The sequence below is a fragment of the Xyrauchen texanus genome, chromosome 36 (genome assembly GCF_025860055.1).
Source record: "Xyrauchen texanus isolate HMW12.3.18 chromosome 36, RBS_HiC_50CHRs, whole genome shotgun sequence".
Classification (NCBI taxonomy): Eukaryota; Metazoa; Chordata; class Actinopteri; order Cypriniformes; family Catostomidae; genus Xyrauchen; species Xyrauchen texanus.
The window spans coordinates 36,212,138-36,231,694 of NC_068311.1; the positions used below are offsets into that span (position 1 = coordinate 36,212,138).

The 19,557-nt window shown below is 37.7% G+C and overlaps 1 protein-coding gene across 2 annotated transcripts in view; it reads right to left on the reverse strand.

The window, feature by feature from the left end:
• Positions 1-19,557, reverse strand: part of urb1 (URB1 ribosome biogenesis homolog) — a 61,492-nt gene that overhangs the window by 25,044 nt on the left and 16,891 nt on the right. For both annotated transcript variants that reach the window (XM_052106736.1, XM_052106735.1), the window contains exons 13-26: positions 18,903-19,028; positions 18,661-18,773; positions 14,906-15,016; positions 14,641-14,757; positions 14,365-14,503; positions 14,108-14,278; positions 12,544-12,743; positions 9,483-9,695; positions 8,784-8,960; positions 3,733-3,992; positions 3,195-3,483; positions 2,469-2,730; positions 2,093-2,297; positions 56-233 (exon numbers count right to left, since the gene is read on the reverse strand). In XM_052106736.1, coding sequence (XP_051962696.1) covers positions 56-233; positions 2,093-2,297; positions 2,469-2,730; positions 3,195-3,483; positions 3,733-3,992; positions 8,784-8,960; positions 9,483-9,695; positions 12,544-12,743; positions 14,108-14,278; positions 14,365-14,503; positions 14,641-14,757; positions 14,906-15,016; positions 18,661-18,773; positions 18,903-19,028 — 2,561 coding nt within the window. The remainder of the gene's footprint in view (positions 1-55; positions 234-2,092; positions 2,298-2,468; positions 2,731-3,194; positions 3,484-3,732; positions 3,993-8,783; positions 8,961-9,482; positions 9,696-12,543; positions 12,744-14,107; positions 14,279-14,364; positions 14,504-14,640; positions 14,758-14,905; positions 15,017-18,660; positions 18,774-18,902; positions 19,029-19,557) is intronic.

Sequence of the window (19,557 nt, forward strand, 5' to 3'; positions counted from 1 at the left end):
CCGACATCAAAGCACAAGCTAATCATGGCTAATCAGATGACGATTCTTGACCCACCAGGAGAGATTCGACTCTGGACAGCATGGCCTCTTCATAGCGGGTTTGTGGTTCTTTCTGCTCTTTGTATACTTTGGACAGCCAGTGGAGAGCAGCAGTGAGCAGAGATCTCCTCCAGTAAGACAGCTCCTCTGTACCATCACACAGCTTTTCACTGATACAGTCTGCCAGCTGCCACCTGAAATAATGAACTGAATGTTAGTAACACATAGCACGAGTGAACCAGTTATTAAAAGTATGCAAGGACATCTACTCCCATTTTCTTATCTCACATATTCAGTTGATATGATACCCTCCAGTGTAAACAAGTATTTATGTTGGCAGTGGGGCTGGGTGTTACATCAAATATGTACAATATATTTAAAAGATTTTTAAAATTAAGCAATATTTACTTTGGTCATTTCAGTTTTCTAAAAACAGTGTCTAGCACATTGTTTTTCAAAAGTCACTCACCATAAGGTCATGACTTCTATAAGAGTGTTACGATGAAGATAATGTAAACAGTGTCCCTGTTTGGAACTGATAAGAGTTGGAAAGTTTCATTTATTTCAGCAAATCAATTCTTTGGAAAGGTCTATTTCAATAAAACGGGTCAAAACATTGATTCAACTATTCCTTTGTGTCATCCAAACAAAAAAAAGTTCACGTTAGTCCCTGCATGGTTTTAAAATGCTCAGCAAAAATATGCATTTTGATAATAATTCCTGTTTATTACTATATATTTTTAAACACTGTATACGTTTTCATTTAGTGAAAAACTGTGGAAATGATTTTTAACTAGATTTTTACTGTAATTACTGTAAATGTTTTATAATAGCAAAAATATACATGTCGATAATAACTGCTGTTTATTATCATGTATTGTTATTTTTATGCAAATAAACAATGCCCTAATAGAAAAATGACTAGTTTTCATTTAGTGAAAAACAGTGTGTTTTTTACTGTATTTTACATTTTTCTTGAAAACTTTCTGAATCTAATAGCAAAAAAAGAAAAAAAGTGTTTAAAATAATTGCTGTTTATTACTAAGCATTATTATATTGAAGCATTCCATATTTTCATTTAGTGAAAAACAGTGTGGGAAAGCAGGTTTACTGTTTTTTGTTTTACTTCAACCATTTTTAGTCTAACAGCAACAACACACACTACCAGACAAAGTTTTTAAACACTTGACTGAAATGTTTCTCATGATCTTAAAATTGTTTTGATCTGAAGGAGTATGTTTAAATGTTTGAAATTAGTTTTGTAGACAAAAATATAATTGTGCCACTATATTAATTTAATTATAAAACAAATATTTAATAAAAAATAATAAAGAAAAGCAGCCAATAAGTGCTCAACATAGATGGGAACAACTTCAATACAGTTTAAAATCATCCCAGGATGACACCCCAAGAAGTTGTCAAGAGTACATGTCTGCAAACTCTAAGCAAAGGGTGACTACTTTGAAGATGCTAAAATATTACACCGTTTTGATTTATTTTAGATTTTGTAAAGTCACAACATAATTCCCATAGTTCCATTTATGCTATTCCATTGTTTTGATGACTTTACTATTATTCTAAAATGTGAAAAAAAATTTGACCGGTAGTGTACATTGATAAAAATAGCTGTTTATTACCATGTTTAGTTATAATGATGCAATTAAAAAATGCCTTAAATTAAACATTACTTGCTATCATTTAGTGAAAAAAGGGTGGAAAAATAAAGGTTGGAAAATGAGTTGATATAAATATTCCTTGTTTCAATTTTGGAAAGGCATTTTTAACTAGACTTTTACTGTATTTTACTTCTTGTTTATAATGATTATATCTTGTTCTATTTAGGTATATGAAAAACACATTTTATTTAGAGAAAAAAACATTTAGTGTTTTGGCAACAGTGGCTGTTTAGTTGAAATTATGGTTCCACCGACTGAAGAAAACAACAACGTTCTCAAAAGTCATTTCAGCGCAGAATAAATATTTCTGTCTTTATTTAAGATGTCATTGATTTTTCTATATAACCCAGCACTGTGTGACAGAGTGAGAAGTTTACCTTTCATAACTGTCTGGTTTGTTAAGTATGGAAGGTAGATCGTTCATAAGTTGGGTGAGGTCAGAGTTGGAAGCTGCTAGGCGGATGAGGTTGGAGAGGACCTGCACATGGAGACTTGTTGAAACACTTGCCTCTCCTTCCTGCACTGCACTCCACAGCTCAGACAGTAAAGCTTTCTTCAGGGCCTGCAGGACTGCTCTTTGAACTGCACGTGACGATATATAAGACTAAATGAATCAGACATATCTGACATCATCTCTCATCATTCACTCACACAAAGTCATACAGGCTTTAAATGAAAAAAAATGGAGTAAAAAGTAACATTTTTGAGTGAACTATTCCTTTTAGACATCATTAAAGCAGCAACAGTACTGACTGTGTTTAGGGCGAGAGGGATCATCCAGAGCGGCTCTCTGCAGGTAAGTGTTGAGTAAACACAGGAAGCTTGTGCTCTGGGAGGTGATCTGTGATAGGTTAGCTGACTCCAGACACCAGAGCTCAAAGCTGAGGACATGTGTGGAGCAGTTCTGAAGCAGAAGAACTCCCAAAGCCTGAGCTGAGGGACTGTCTCTCTGGATGCAGTGCAGGAGAACCTCAGTTTGAATGAGTCTTGCACTGCCTGGCTCTGAGGACAGCACCTAGATGAGGACAGTTTTACTATCAGCGTCATGAAAATCCCTCAGAGAAACAGTTTGGATGACAGTAAGTAAAAGATCAAAGCAAGCACAAAAAAAACAGAAAAGTAATTCACCAGGTAGGAATCATTATGTCCGATCACTTAGAAATGTAATAGCACACTTCTCCTCAACGTTTTTTTAATGATCTACGAATAAGATATTGGAACAAATAGACCAGCAATACAAAACATTACATAAATGCCAGTTCTTCCTATAATCTATTTATCCCTTGTATAAATACAAAACTAAATGTACTGGAAAACTAAACAACAAAATTAAAATGGAACTGGAGTGACACTCAAATTTAAATAATTAAAAATGTTAAACTATTATAACCTTGGTTTCCAGCACCCTCGTGAGAGTTGGAAAAAGCTATGAGCAAGGAAAGCCCTGAGACGACGACTCTGAATGGGATGATTGCATACCTGCAGCAGGAAGTCCTCAAGCTGCACACACTGGCAGGATGTGATGAGCGCAGCCAGACCCCGCAGGTGAGCCTGTGACAGAGTAATGCAGCTGCTGCGACTCCTGCAGTCCGTGAAGAGCTGCAGCACTGCACGACCGTACACGCTGAGCTCATTATCAGCTGTTACCAGACACTCCTGAGGAAGCAGCAGCAGGGTGGACACTACCTCCTTCAGACTGCACGAGTCAATGTACTCATGCAGAGACAAGAGTATTCGAATAGAGCGTGGTTCCTTTTTGGGACACTTTCTGAAAAGCAACAGTGATTTTTTTTTATGTGGTGCATTATCAAACACAAAACAAGAATAATCACCCATAAACCAAAAAAAAAAACAAGCAGTCGTCAGTGGGTATGTTTGGAATAGCATTCTACCATACTACTTGTACTATTGTTGCAGTAAATATATGTACAATGTGCACAGTATACAAATGTCCTACATGCATAGAACACCTGGATACAAAAGTAAATATTACACATGTGGCTGCTATAATACATACAAGCTTTCTTGCAGTTGTTTGAGCACAGCTCTGTGTGTAGTCCTCAGGTATGTGCTGATGAGCTCTAACGCATGCAGCTGTCTGAGTGTGGCGGCACTGGACTGCAGCAGCGTGAGCGTGTTTTCAGAGAGACACACACACAGCTGCTTTAAATGCACTGGATTCAGTGTGTGGGGGGGGAAAGAGCCCAGATCTAGAGCCAGAAACCACAGCTCCAGTACAGGATGTTTGAACACTGATCTGAGCACAGCCAGTGTGATCTGGAAAACAGAGGAAAGGAGGTGGTGAACAATGGCAGACCTTTGACTGTTCTTCTATATGTCAAACAACAGAGACTGAAAAAATAGCAATAGAAACACATTGAAGCCAATGAAGGAATTTACCTTTAAACAAAACATTAAAGAAACATTCTGGGTCATTTTCACGTTTAGAGCAGACTTCTGTAAACCCCACCCATAAGAATCACCTCATTAACATACACAGATTAGCCAAAACATTATGACCGCCTGCCTCGTATGCTGTTTGTCCTCCACGTGCCATGAAAACAGCGCTGACCTGCCGAGGCATGGACTGAAGAGACCCCTGATGTTGTCCTGTGGTTTCTGGCACCAAGACATTAACAGCAGATCTTTCAAGTCTTATAAGTTCTGAGGTGGAGCCACCATGGATCAGACTTGTTGGTCCAGCACATCCCACAAATGCTCAATCAGATTGAGATCTGGGGAATTTGGAGGCAATGGTGACACCTTGAACTCTTCATCATGTTCCTCAAACCATTCCCAAACAATGTGTGCAGTGTGGAAGGGTATATTATCCTGCTGAATGAGGCCACTGCCATCAGGGAATACCATTGCCATGAAGGGGTGTACCTGGTCTGCAACGATGTTTAGGTAGGTGGCACGTGTCAAATTGGTGGCTCAGTGGTTGAGGCTCAGGGTTACTGACCAGAAGGTTGGGGGTTCAAGCCCCAGCACCACCAAGATGCCACTGTTGGAAACTTGAGCAAGGCCCTTAACTCCAGGTTGCTCCAGGGGGATTGTCCCTGTAATAAGTGCACTGTAAGTCGCTTTGGATAAAAGCGTCTGCCAAATGCATAAATGTAAATGTAAAATTACACTCCCTTCTCTGGCTTGTCACCATCCCGCAGTGCATCACGGTACAATCACTTCCCTAGGTAAACGGTGCACACGTACACGGCCATTCACCAGTTTGTCCCTCCTCGGACCACCGTTGGTAGGTACTGCTGACCAGGAGCACCCCACAAGCCTTGCCGTTTCAGAGATGCTCTGACCCAGTCATCTTATGATAACAATTTGGTCCTCGCCAAAGTCAATCAGGTCTTTACTGCTGCCCATTTCTCCTGCATTCAACATGTTGAAAACGAGATATGATTGTTCGCTTACCATCTAATCTACACAGACCATGACATGTGGCCTTGTTAGGAGATGATCAACGTTATTCGCTGCAACTGTGAGTGGTCAATGTTTTGGCTCATCCGTGTATAAGCAGTGTTGGGAGAGGTTAACTAAATTAACCAGATTTTTCAGTAGCATCAGGGTAATTATGCTATTTTTCACCATAGTGTTTGTTTCCCTGTAATAAGCTACATTTCCCAACGAGTATCACTGAAGCGTCACACAACGCTACATTTGTCACACTGTATTGTGAATGCAGTAATGAAGCCGAGGGAGTAATCAAATACACTCAAACCATTCTCTCTGACTTTTCCTTCTTTATTAAAGTAAAATATTTAGTTAATTGATGCTGGTTATATTTTGAAGTATACATTTATATTTAATGTTGTCACGCTATTTGTTTTAACCATTATAAAAATGTATTTTAGGTTACTCGCGTAACCTTGGTTTGCTGATAACAGGAGGAAAGGTATTTATTTAATTAAATTTTTTACATACATTGGTAGATTGACCACCAACACCAAAAACTGAATGAGCCAATGATGGCTCTGTGACATCGAGACAAACATTTTAAAAAGTTTCGGACAAAAGTGTGAATTACCCCTAAACAGCACCCACGATGTAGCCATGCCTCTAGAAGAATGAACTCTCAAGCCCTCCGGAGATCACAACCCCAGGCTAGAAGAACATAATATAATATCCTCCACTACCCAATTGACCCATTGATTAGCTCCACCACTCTTGGTTAGCGTCATTCACTCTGACAAGCTCTGCAGAAGTCCCCATAGAAATGAATGGGAGATTGCCATGAACAGCACAGTTTTTGGCAAAATATTCTCATAAAATGAATGGATAATATTATTACGTGGGCTGGAATGAAGAGTGGCATTGTAAATTTTTTGTCAAATAAATTGTTAAATTGCACAGTAATTTGATTGAAAACTGCTGACTATGAATCAGAATTGAGGCAAATGATTATCAGTTACTTGAAAAGAGAAAAGTGTAATTTAATAGCGATCAAAAACCTTATATTCGTCTAAATAAAAAGAACTGCTTATAACATCTCATAACACACTCATTATGATGCTTTGAACTCTTTATTTACCATCACCTTTAATAAGAGCTGAATCAATACCTAAATTAATTACGTTTTTAGCTTTCATTTACCTGGGAGGAAATGCAGTCATCCTCGCTGATGTTATACATGTTCAAATGGGAATGACACTTTAATATCATGCTCTTCTCAATATTTATATAAAAACTGTGTATCCTCTCTAGGTACCTCATAACCCAGCAACAACGGTTACATTTTTTGCATTATTTCGATAAAATCCCTGTTAAAACTACTCACACATATTACTCCCGCAGACTCTCATGTAAAAATGCAAATCAATTTCCTTAGAGAGACTGTCCCCAAAGTAGTTCCCCCTTGAAGAAAAGCAGAGATTCTCCAATGACGGAGAGCACATATACCCTCTGACCCCTTAAGGCTAGGGCTGAAGATCTGTAGATCTTTTGATATATGGAAGCTCACAATCTCTCGGTCCGTGAAGTAAAAAAAAAAAGCAGCTTTGGCGATCGGGGTGCAGGTGGTTTGCCACTAAATGGGAGAGGAGGGAGGTGTAGACTAGACATTCCTAAATCCTCCATATAGTGTACATCCAGCCTGGAAAAGCCTCTGTGCAAAAACGATATGTCCCAAAAACTTTGTCTCTGTCATTGCACTTTGTGTGGATTATCTAATGATCTATGCCTCAGATTATGTTGTGTGTGGACTCGTTTTAAAGATAACTGACTCCTCTAATTAATGATATGAGATATTTTATGTTCAGTTTAAATTTCGTGAAATTATAAGCAAAAACGCGGAATATATGCAACACCTGTTTACATGAAACATGCATGTCAAAGACAGCTACACTGGCCAAAAGTTTGGAATAATCTTCATAACTTCTTAAATTACTTCAGAGTATCCTCCACATGCAGCAATGACAGCTTTGCAGATCCTTGACATTGTAGTTGTCAGTTTGTCCAGATACTCCGGTGACATTTCCCCCCATGCTTCCTGCAGCACTTACCATAGATGTGACTGTCTTGCCAAGCACTTCTCATGCACCTTAAAGTCTAGCTGACCCAACAAAAGCTCAATGTGGTTAAGATCCATAACACTCTTTTCCAATTATCTGTTGTCCAATGTCTGTGATACTTTTCCCACTCTAACCTTTTCTTTTTGTTTTTTTGTTTCAAAAGTGGCTTTTTCTTTGCAATTCTTCCCATAAGAGTCTTCTCTTTACTGTTGTACATGAAACTGGTGTTGAGCGGGTAGAATTCAATGACGCTGTCTGCGGAGGACATGTGAGGTGTCTATTTCTCAAACTAGAGACTCTGATATACTTATCCTCTTGTTTAGTTGTACATCTGGTCTTCCACATCTCTTTCTGTTCTTGTTAGAGCCAGTTGTCCTTTGATTTTGAAGACTGTAGTGTACACTTTTGTATGAAATCTTCAGTTTTTTTGGGCAATTTTAAGCATTGTTATAGCCTTCATTCCTCAAAACAATGATTGACTGACGAATTTCTAGAAAAAGCGGTTTCTTTTTTGCCATTTTTGACCTAATATTGACCTTAAGACTTGCCAGTCTTTTGCTAAATGTGGCAACTCAAAAACAAAACACAAATACAACATTAAGCTTCATTTAACGAACCAAATAGTTTTCAACAGTGTTTGATATAATGGCAAGTGATTTTCAAGTACCGTATTAGCAATTTAGCATGATTGCTCAAGGATAAGGTGTTGGAGTGATGACTGATAGAAATGGGGCATGTCTAGATTTGATAAATTATTTTTTTCAAATAGTGATGGTGCTGTTTTTTTTACATCAGTAATGTCCTGACTATACTTTGTGATCAGTTAAATGCCACTTTGGTGAATAAAAGTCCCATTTTCCTTCCAAAACAGCAAAATCTGTACATTATTCCAAACGATTGGCCGCCAGTGTATTTCTCTATATATTTTTGTCTGAGCATAAAACAAATAAGCTGGTATTCAATTATTTGAGAGCTTTCAAACAACAAAAAAAACACATGGCTATTTGACCAGTTTGATATTTTTTACCTTACATTTACCTTTAATTACAATAAGCAATTACAATATAATAAGTGTAGTGCAAAATGATTAACAAATTATCAAAACAGAACACTTCTTAGTTCAAAGCACTTGTTCAGTTTTGGTCACAGTGCTGTAACAAATCAAAAAGAGCTATTTTTTCAAAAATATAACATTGCTGCCCCTCTCATGAATGTGCCATGGAGAGCTTAGATGGATGTCAAGATTTTCAATGAATAACCACTTCAGTTTTGGTCTGTTCCTCAATCTCAATACTACGGCTTGGAATTTAGTGCACAAGTCATATGGATGTCATATGGAAGTGACTGTTTTGTTGTCATTCTATAACTTGAAAGCCACAGTCTTCCTATCATTATAGGGAAAAGAATGGACAAGATATACTTCAAAGTCTTTTTGTGTTTCACAGAAGATATTAAGTCATACGAGTTTGGAACGAGGGTGAATAAATAATGAGAGAATTAAACATTTTGAGTGAACTATTCCTTTAAGAACATTGCGAGGAATGACATGTACCTTTTCTTTGTCAGTGTTCTGAGAAGGTATGAGGTCCGTATCAAAAAAGAGCTCTTCACCTTCCTGGTGTTCTGCAGGTTCAACTAGAGTCTGTTCTGAGTGCAGTAGTTTCAGAATGAGAGAGTTTAGCACGGTCATCAGACAGCTCAATAACTCTGCTGCTGTCTGCTTCTGAAGCTGCAGAGAAACAGACAGAACAATGATGTAGTTACATTCCCCCACAAAGCTACTAAACTGTCCTCTCCTGACAATACTAGGATTATTGTGCCGATAACTGCTTTCATGATCTGTTATAAAGTATCAGGATAAATAACTACAAGAAGCTAATTATAGAAGAACACTATGCATTGCAACAATAATATAGAATGCCATATTATTTTCTAATACAAAATAAAATCTGCATTTATGACCATGGATACATAATCCTAAACATTTATTTGTTCCAATGGAGATGGACTAGTGCTAAAGCAGCCCCAGATCTTTGCCATCCCATTACAACCTACAGCGAATCGTGGGTAAACAAACTTTTTCAATGAAGCAGTGGGCCACATTTGACTTTATTTTGTGATTTTTTTACCAAAAATGTTTTTGTTTCTGAGAACTAGATTAATGGGATAGATCCTGCAAAAATAAGTATGTTGTCGACAAAGACAAACACTTTCTTAATTTCAAATATATACAGTATGAAAGGCAGAATACCAAATTAAAAGTGAGCACGTAGGTTCTGATGTAGAGAAGCACTTGACTGACAGCCAGTGGTATTTGGGACACATCCAGTTTGGCCAGAGCTTCATGTACAGCCTCTTTAAAAGAGTCCTGCAGGAAAGCACACGGCCCTTCACTATAGACCACCTTCAGAAGCGCCATGAAGCCACCAGCAGACGGAGTTTCAGTACAGTCTTCAGTGATGAACTGTTTGGGTAGGAAAGTTTGGTTAGTCGATCAAGAATTTCAGGGATATGATATGAGTTTATAAGATTTCTAAAAAGCATAAGAATATTTCACCCAAAAAAGAAAATTCTGTCATCATTTACTCGCCTTCATGTTGCTTCAAACCAGTGTCAGGTGCGATATTTGCCCCCTAGAATTTTTACTAACCATATAAAACAGAACCAAAAAAAAAGCTGGTTTGTCAATCTTAGCTGGTCTCCCAGCCTGGCCACGCTGGTTTCAGAAGGCTTCTGTGCACTTTTCAGCAGATCAGGCTGGGCACAAGCTAAGACCAAATTAAACCAGTTAAGCCCTGCAAACCAGCCTATGCTGGTTTAAGAGGTTTTTTTTTTTAGATAAATACAAAATGGTAGGAATTCATAAAGGGGACATATTTTGTCCCTCTACTTTTAAAATTTCAGGGGCATTTTTGTTACTCTAGATGGCATTTTTGCCCCTAGAACCCCTTCATTTCTGACCCCGTTTTATGGCTTTCTGTCTTGTGTGAAAAAGAAAAGGAGATATTTTTGTGTAGTATCTAACCTGTTCCTTTCAATAACAAAATACTTGGTCGGTGATGTCTCCCAAAGCAGTACTGTATGGCTTAAGACCTGTTTACACTGTCGCAAGACTCTGGGATCTGTGTAGCTAGTGGGCGTTCCTTCCTACTGTTTGTCATTGTAACATTATTGGAGGACCATAGCTTTTTAAAATGTGATCACAGATGAGACCTAATACCAGTTAAATTAAGATATCATGGATACCATCAAGATATCTGGTCTCTAAAAAGTACATTCTGCAGCGTAGAGTGTTTTATAAAATGTGCAGCAGTGTTCCGTCCATTAAAGATGATCAATTACTCATGAATGAACGAATTAATCAAACTCACTCGGAATGCAGACCGTTTCTGACACGCTTTTCCACACACCATTGCTTTACTATATCCACACATGTGGTTACAGACAAGTAAAAGTCCCTCATGAAGCTGAAACTTCTCAGTCTTGACTGCAGTTGTCTCCAGTCTGCCAGGAGACAGATGACGTCAGATCTGCGGTCTTCAATCTCATTGGTAGTCACTCGCGAATGTTGCTCGTCATTTGCATAAAGTTGCAATTATCTCAACTTGACTTGCCGCTCTCCACAGCAATCTCCAACGCTGCAACAGCTCGTGTCGCCGGAAGTCGCTGTGCTCACACTGAAAATGAACGGGGCCACGTCGCTGTCTCGGGTGATGTTGCTGGTGAACAGGGCATTAAAGGGATTGTTCACTCATGCGTTCATGACCTCAAGACTAGATCATTGTAATGCATTACTGGGAGGATGTCCAGCAAGATCAATAAATAAACTTACATTTGTTCAAAAAGAGTGCTGACGAGAACCAAGAAATATGATCATATTAGCTCCATTTTATCATCGTTACATGGGCTACCTGTTAAATTCCATATACATTTTTCAATTCTGTTAACTACGTACAAAGCTTTGAATGGTCTAGCTCCACAGTACCTAACTGACCTTCTACCACGCTTCATGTTGGACTCCACTGCTACGTGTAGCTGAATGATGATGACTAAATGCAGCCGGTGCCATCCAAACATCACTTCAGTCTATAATGATGGACTTCAGAGGATGAACTGATGCCAACTCAAACCATAAGACATGAAATGGAATGGAATGGATAGACTAAAAATTGACAACAAAAGCCTTCATCAGCCAATTAACAAGGACAATTGCATCTATGTGAACTTCTGCAGTTAATCCAGGATGGACTTCAAAGACATTGTTCAAACAAAGATTGTGTTTGAACTGTAAGATTAATGACCACTGACACTGAACACTTACTTAGTTTAATCATTTTAAACCATGACTTTAACTATACATAAGTAATATTTACATTATATTCATGATGTTAGCCAGAGGGGAACTGGCCCCCACAGTGAGTCTGGTTTCTCCCAAGGTTATTTTTCTCCATTAATCAACATCTTATGGAGTTTTGTGTTCCTTGCCACAGTCGCATTCAGCTTGCTCACTGAGGTTATGAATACAATTATTATTTAATTACTTATTTTTAAACACGATTAACAATCGTATTTTATCTAATTACACAATGATGATTCATCGACATTACAGTTTCATTTTCTATTAATACCTGATCTTCTGTAAAGCTGCTTTGAAATGATGTGTGTTGTGAAAGGTGCTATACAAATAAAATTGACTTGACTGGAAAATGAAAATTAATAAATCTCCACTTTAAAAGTGAAGATTTATAGTAAAAATGGACTTAAATATTGATCTGTTTCTCACCCACACCTATCATATAGCTCCTGAAGACATGGATTAAACCACTGGAGGTGTATGGATTAATTTTACGCTACCTTTAAGTTATTTTTAAAGCTTTAAAAAGGTCTGGTCACCATTACCTTGCATTGTAAAAACCAAAAGAGCTCAGATATTTACAAGAAAACTTTGTGTTCTGCAGAAGTCATTCACATCTGGTTTTCAGTTATGGGTAAACTATCCCTTTAAGAAGACTTGGAATACAGCGCACAAGTCATGTGGACCTCTTTCATGTTTCTTTTTCTCCTTTTTGGAGCTAGAAAATATAAAGTGATCCCAGAGCACCTTTGGATAGTATACATTACTATCCCATCCAATTCAATATCCAAATCCAGCCCAAAATTCTGCCCAAAAACCAGAAAAATAACCCTGGTTTTGAATGACATGTGTAAATATATGACAAAATTTTTAGATTTGTGGGTAAAGAAGGCTTCAACAGGGTAGTAAGTATAAAAGTCAGTGCAATCAAGTTTTACTGAAGGCATGCAGGACTAACCAGAGTCTCCTGTGACTGTTTGGGGAGCCATTGTGAGTAGTAGTTGTAGAAGGTGATGACAGAGGAATGAGGAGCTGCTGATGTGTCTGTGGGCTTCAGCTCTTTATCATAATGCTGGAGGGTCAGACAAAGAGCCAGTGGATCTCGCTGACAGTGCAGAATATCACACAGCACTGAACACATGTACTCATACACCACACCTAGACAACACACACACACACACAATGCATAAATAAACTTCTTTAACATGTTACACATCATATCAGAGCTTATAGAATAATTAATAATTCTAATGAATGGGTTTGGCTATTTCATTCATTTCTATGAGGACAAATAATAATACTATGCCTTACAATGACATTTTAGAGAATTGTGCTTTCAACATGGTGGCAACAGCTCAGGACAGGTCCTGTTCATAATGCGAGGTCCACATTGAAATGGTTTACAGAGTCTGGTGTGGAAGAACTTGACTGGCCTCCACAAAGCCCAGACCTCAACCCCATTGCCCAATGTCAGTGCATTGTCTCGCTTGGGTCATTAGCCCGGTTAACACTTAACTTACAGGAAATTCATTGGATTACCTTTACTGATAAATGTACCAAAATTGCTGTTCACATATGCCATCAATAAGGAAAATTATAGGTAATGATACAACTTTGCATTAAGGAAAATTGCCAGAGCAAAATGTACCAGTATTTTCAACTCTAAACTGGAAATTGTAGGTAATTTTCTAGGAAAGTCTGTATGTGTGAATGTTACTATTCTCTGTCAACTCAACCAGAGGTTAACAGCTCAAAAATAAAAAATATATTATTTTTTTTTACTGGTGAAAGATAAACAAATGATGATGAAAGCCAAAATATTAAATGTCATGGATCAATATTTAATGAATAATCTATTATTTTGTAGAGGAGAGTAAAAATGTCAATTTTCATCTATGATTTTGGAGCAAAATCTCAGGTCAAAACAAGCCAAAAAAAAAAAAAAAAAACTAAGAAAGGTGGCTGCAGCAATATTAAATTTTTAAACAGAGATTGTAGGTCCATTTCTAAATGAGTTGTCTTCAGCACCCCTTGTTGCATTATATGACAATTACGTCCAGAGAAAAAAAAATAAAAAATAAAAACTTTTGTGATATTTTTCCAAAGTTGGATTTCCTATAACTCCAGAAGTATTAAATATATCTTAATATCCTTTTAGATTCTGCTTCAAACAAACATTTCATCTTCATTTTTAGGGCCCTATCTGGTTAAATCACAGAGATTTTCTTGGATTTCATAAGAAATATATCTCGGCCTTTATTCTATTTCTGTGGAGTGATAAACTAATGTAACGAAATCTCAAAGGTTTTGCTTCATCAGAATATAGGGGATAAGGAATATGTCTCCGCACACAACAGAGACCACATTCAAACCCAACTTGCCACTAACTGCTGGGACATGGTTCCAATTTTTGCCCCTTGTGTAGAGAGGGGGAATGGTATCGGGTTGGGACAGATTTGAATCTGTATCACCCCTATGAGCACCACGGCTAAACGTGTTAAACATGTAACTGCATGCTTTACCATTCTCATCTCTAAAACTGTCTGGAAGTTTGTTGCGGGCCTCTAGCACAGCTGGCACAATTACACTGAAGGGGAACATCTGGAGGATGATGTCTTCAGTGAGGGGCGGTCCGATCTCTTCAACGTCTCCTTCATTGCCCTCCAAAATAACATCAACCATGTCCAACACATCTGAAACACAATATAACACACATGCATATAAAACACAGAATATAATCTAAAACAATTATAAATAACGTTTATAATAGTTAGTTAACCATCAATGTGTGATATGGGGATGCTGGCTTCATCTCCTTCTTGACCGCTCAGATTAGTCTGCAGGTACGCTGCCTCTTGGACCATACTCGCTGCTTTTTCAGTGTAAATGTGCGGGTTACACACCACTTTCATCAGAACCTGTCATACAGAACAAACAGCCACAATTACATCTGAATTTTTTAGGAATTACTTGCCCTGTTGATACATGTCAAATTATTATATGCATGTGTTCTTGTAGTCGGTTAAATGATATGCGAGTGGTCAGATTGCAGTACATGGTCTAGAAAATGAATAACAGTCTCCTGCTGTAATTGGTCCAAATGGGTCAGATGATCCAGCCACAACTCCAGCTCCTTCCATGTGTGCTCGAACACACCACTGTCCCTTAACACCTGAACAACACAGCAGATAAAGCATCATGGGATGGATAGTTTAAAAAATAATTATTTATTAAAATGTAAATGTGTTAATTATATTGAGGGTAGTTAAAAGTATGTATTGTAAGTACTGTACTTTTGTCATTTAGTGCTAGAAACTCACTTTTAACACAAGCATCCTGGTTGAGGTCTTCAAGTAGCTACCGTTACTGTTCACAAACATTTTCAATAACAAATAGAAAACAGATTTTTCCATATGCAGATCTGCATTTTCCTGTGAATGAAAGAACAACAACCCCATCTTCAAATAAATGATCAAGTCTCAGTCTGAATCCACAGAAAACAGAGAGCACTAACAGAAACATTAGAGAAATATTCTGAAATCATGCAATGATTCATTTAAAGACTAATCTAAACAACAGTGGAATAAACCTCAATCATTTGCTTTCAAGCTAGCGATCAAACTAGGGCTGTCAACGGATTCATTTTTTTATCAAATTAATGACATGATGTTGGAGCCATTTCATTGGTTTTGTTGGCTTCAATTGTAAATAAGAATGAAATAAATGTGAAGTAAACTATGAAGTAAAATACATGTTTTGATGATGACTGAAATATATTAAGATATACGGAGATGTCAATTAATTTGTTATTTTCCAGTTTCTACCTTTCAGTATGAATACAGTATGGGGTGGAGTCCTAACCTTGTGAACCAGAAACCATTTTTAGATTGTATTTGGTTAGAGGCAGGTGGATGAAATGGTTTCCCTTTTTTTCCACATTTTATGTTCCAAAATGTTTCATAATAAAATGTACAAAGCCCACGGATTATATGACGCGTGTCATATGTCCTTTGTTAGGTCATTGACTCAAACTGAAGATGAACTACAGATAACAATAGAAGAGGAAGATTTGAAAGATGTTTCAAAAAATACTTTTCATACTACCCTATCCGATTTTTGAAAGGCAATTTCATGTGATGCTTTTCTAAAACCCCAGTGATTCAATCTAAATAGGACTAATAATACTATTAGGACTAAAAGTCAAGCAAACCAGTCTAATATATTATATTCATGCCCAGCTTTAAAACAATACAGGACTAGAATTAGTAACAGGGTTTTTCCTGCATAGAGAATTATTAGATAACCGCCTCTGTCAAATTTCGTGCCGCCTCCGGCTGACTTCGTGGAAAACATTAACAAACGTTGCACTTGATGGATTGTCATTTGTAACTACAAATTTCTGCAATTATTCCATTGTCGAATAGTTGCTTTATGTCATTTAACATAACTTGAGATCATATAAAACTATAACGATGACACGCGAGACGAGAGGAGCGCTGCAGCTCGAGTGTCTGATAGAAACACAGATCACAGCTTGGCAAAAAACCTTTGTTTCTCCGAGCACTGAGCGCCTTTTTGTTTCTTTTTGTGCTGGTTCCGCTAGAAGCTGGAGCTTGTTTTGTGGAGGAACACACCTTCGGGACAGTTATGAGGATGAATCTACACATTCTTTGTGTTTATTCCACTTATTGGCTGGAGTTTGTTTTATAGATTATCTTCTGTTGGGTAATTCTAATTGCTAATCGATTAAGTTATGACAGCTCTTATAAATATAGATTAGGTGGGGTTTATTCAGGGCCATAGCTCTCCTGATAACATTAGTCGTTTCATCAATATCATGTGGTCGGTAACGAATGATCAGACTCCTGTCGCTGCTATCTCACTTGACACCGAAAAGGCGTTTGAAATGGTAGAATGGGATAATCTTTTCAAGATTTTGGAAATGAATGGGTTTGGGAGTACACTTATTGGATGGATTAAGTTACATTATTGAGACCAGGTAGTGGCGGTACAACCAAATGGATTCATTTCTGATTATTTTACTCTGGATAGGGGCACCCGGCAGGGTTACCCTCTTTCCCCATTATTGTTGTGTCTTGCCCTGGAGCTATTAGCACACGCGATAAGGAGGATGATTTTCCAGGGGTGATGGCGGGAGGTGTGGCGCATAAGCTTCTCCTTTATGCAGATGATATTCTATTATTCATCTCAGACCTTTCTAGATCTATGCCTTGCCTCAATTCCATTTCTAAGTTCTCGGGATACAGAGTTAATTGGTCTAAATCCGAAGCATTGGCGCTGACGGCGTACTGCCCAATAATGGCTTTTCAGCCGGGTGCCTTTCAGTGGCCCAAACAGGGGATTAAGTATTTGGGTATTTTATTCCTAGCAAATTTGCAAGGATTCCTAGCAAGTTAATCATTTTATTAAAGGGTCAAAATTTTCAGCGATGTGGACAGATGGGCTTCATTACATTCATCTATGATTGGGAAGGTTAATGTCATTAAAATGATTGTATTCCAAAATTCAACTATCTGCTACAATCTCTCCCTATAGATGTCCCACTCTCTTATTTCAAGCAATTTGATAACATAACGAAGGCCTTCATTTGGAATGGTAAGCATCCCAGATTACATTTCAGTAAGCTGCATAGGCCGATTGACAAAGGTGGGCTAGGCCTACCAAAGATTTTGTTTTATTATTATGCTGCTTTCGGTCTCAGACATTTGGCTCATTGGTCGCTTCCACTTGAGAGAACCCCTCCCTGGTTTTGTATTGAACAGGAAGTTCAGAGTGTTTAATTCTGACATTTATTTAAATGCTGCCTCCAGCAATGGCTGAACCCAAAATTATTTATTAATAAGTCCCCTTTCTGCTGGTTAGAGTGGATTGTGAGGGAGGTTAATACACTCTGTGACCTATATGAGAGTGGAGTGTTGAGATCCTTTGAAAATATGGTTCAACATTTTGGGATTCCCAGATCTTAGCTTTTTTGGTATTTACAGCTGCGCCATCTGCTCTGTACTATTTTAGGGAGTAGCATACACCTGCCTAAAGTGACAGACACTCTGGGAGTGTTGATTACTGCTTTTGGTAAAGGCCATGAGGCATCAGTGTATTACTCCCTGCAAATTTAGAGTCTGGGGGACGGAGCTTCAACTTCTCAAGAGATTATGGGAGAAAGATTTAAACTTGGTATTGGAGGAGGGAGTGTGGGCTAGGATTCTAAAAAATGTCAAGTCTGCATCTAGAGATACAAAGGCGCACCTTACACAATTCAAGATTTTACATAGATTCTATTGGACCCCATCTAGATTTTATAGGCGTAGTCTTAAAGACACACCGACCTGCTGGCGATGCCAATCACAAGATGGAGACACAAACCATGTTTTTGGGGGGGTGTTAAGATCCAACAATTTGGGTTGAAGGTTCAGAGTTTTGTGTGTGATATATTGGGCACACAAACTTAATTTTGCCCCAGACTTTGTATTTTAAGCGACGGGGCAGTCATCAATATAGGGGATAAACGCATACAAAAATTGGGTCCTGACCAGTGTTATGATAGGTAGACAGATTATTTTAAGGGGATGGAAGTTGGCTGGAGCACCTTCATTTCAGGAGTGGTGCGTGGAGAAGGGGAGGGTGACAGCTTTGTCATATATATAAGGCTGGGGATCTGGGATGCGTTTGACAGGAAATGGGGCAGTTATTTGGCGTTTTTGGGGGACTCTCGTGGAGGGGCTGTTGAAAGAGAAGTATAGTTTTAAATATATATGATTATATATATATATATATATATATATATATATATATATATATATATATTTGTATAATTATGTTCAGTTGTTGGTCAGGGTAGGGTTGGTGATTGGGGAGGGGTAATAGTGTGGGTTAAATGTTGATTCAGTGTATATGTTTTGTTTTTCTAGTTATATGTACAAATCGATAAAAAAAAAAAAGTTAATCTGAAAAAAAAAAAGAAAGAAAAAAACACCACACTGAATGGACGCTTTAAATCAACAGCCTTAATATAAACCATTTTCAAGAAGAAACTTTCTCAAAGGTTTCTTTTTACCTGAAAACGGAACCAGGAGAATTTGCTGGCAGGAAGCTGAAGAGCGAGCTGTAGAATCTGATACTGCAGAACTGGAGGAACTTCCTGTTTCATTCCCTTATCTGTCACTATGCCTGTAAATGATTCAATAAGCTGCTCACTAGCCTCTTCCATAAATGGCTTAGAGGATAAATACACAATATTTGTTGTACATTTTGTCACATCATCCAGTCTCAATAAAGATTAATGAAAACATGTTGTACCTTTCAGGAGTTTACTGAAGTCAAATTTGCACTGGCTGACAAGGTGAGGAACCACTCGTTGATACAAGCACATCACTTGGAGAAGTAATGCTTTCACCAGAATAAGCTTTGGCTCGTCCTGTTGTGCTATAAAGACAAAGAAAGCCATTTCATATTCATGCTATCTGTACATAAACATTTCTAATAGGGGCCCCAAAATGCATTTGGACACTTAAGTCACAATTAAAATTGTGTCTTTGCAAGATAACAAAATACCACAGCCAGTGGCATTTTAAGAAATAAAACAGAAACACCCTTTTCAAGGAAAACGTGTCACAAAAAGTTTGTTGGTCTACAAAAAAAAAAGAAATCTATAATTCAAAATGAAGTCAAATTTATTCAGACATGAGGTCCACCAATAGATGTTTTGCTTATAGTGGAAAAGGCAGATAACTGATAAATCAGTCAATAGTTTTTTTTGTTTTTAATCGATTTATAGAATGATTAAAATATCTTTATCTTTTCTTACTATGACAGGTAAGAGCATTGAGGCTATGAGAGTCCAAAATGATAAAAAACCCAAAAGCAGTTTATTGTGCAAACAAAATCTCAGTAATAACCAGAAGATTTGGTGCATAAAGCAGGACTTTCAACTACAAACAAAAATATATGAACC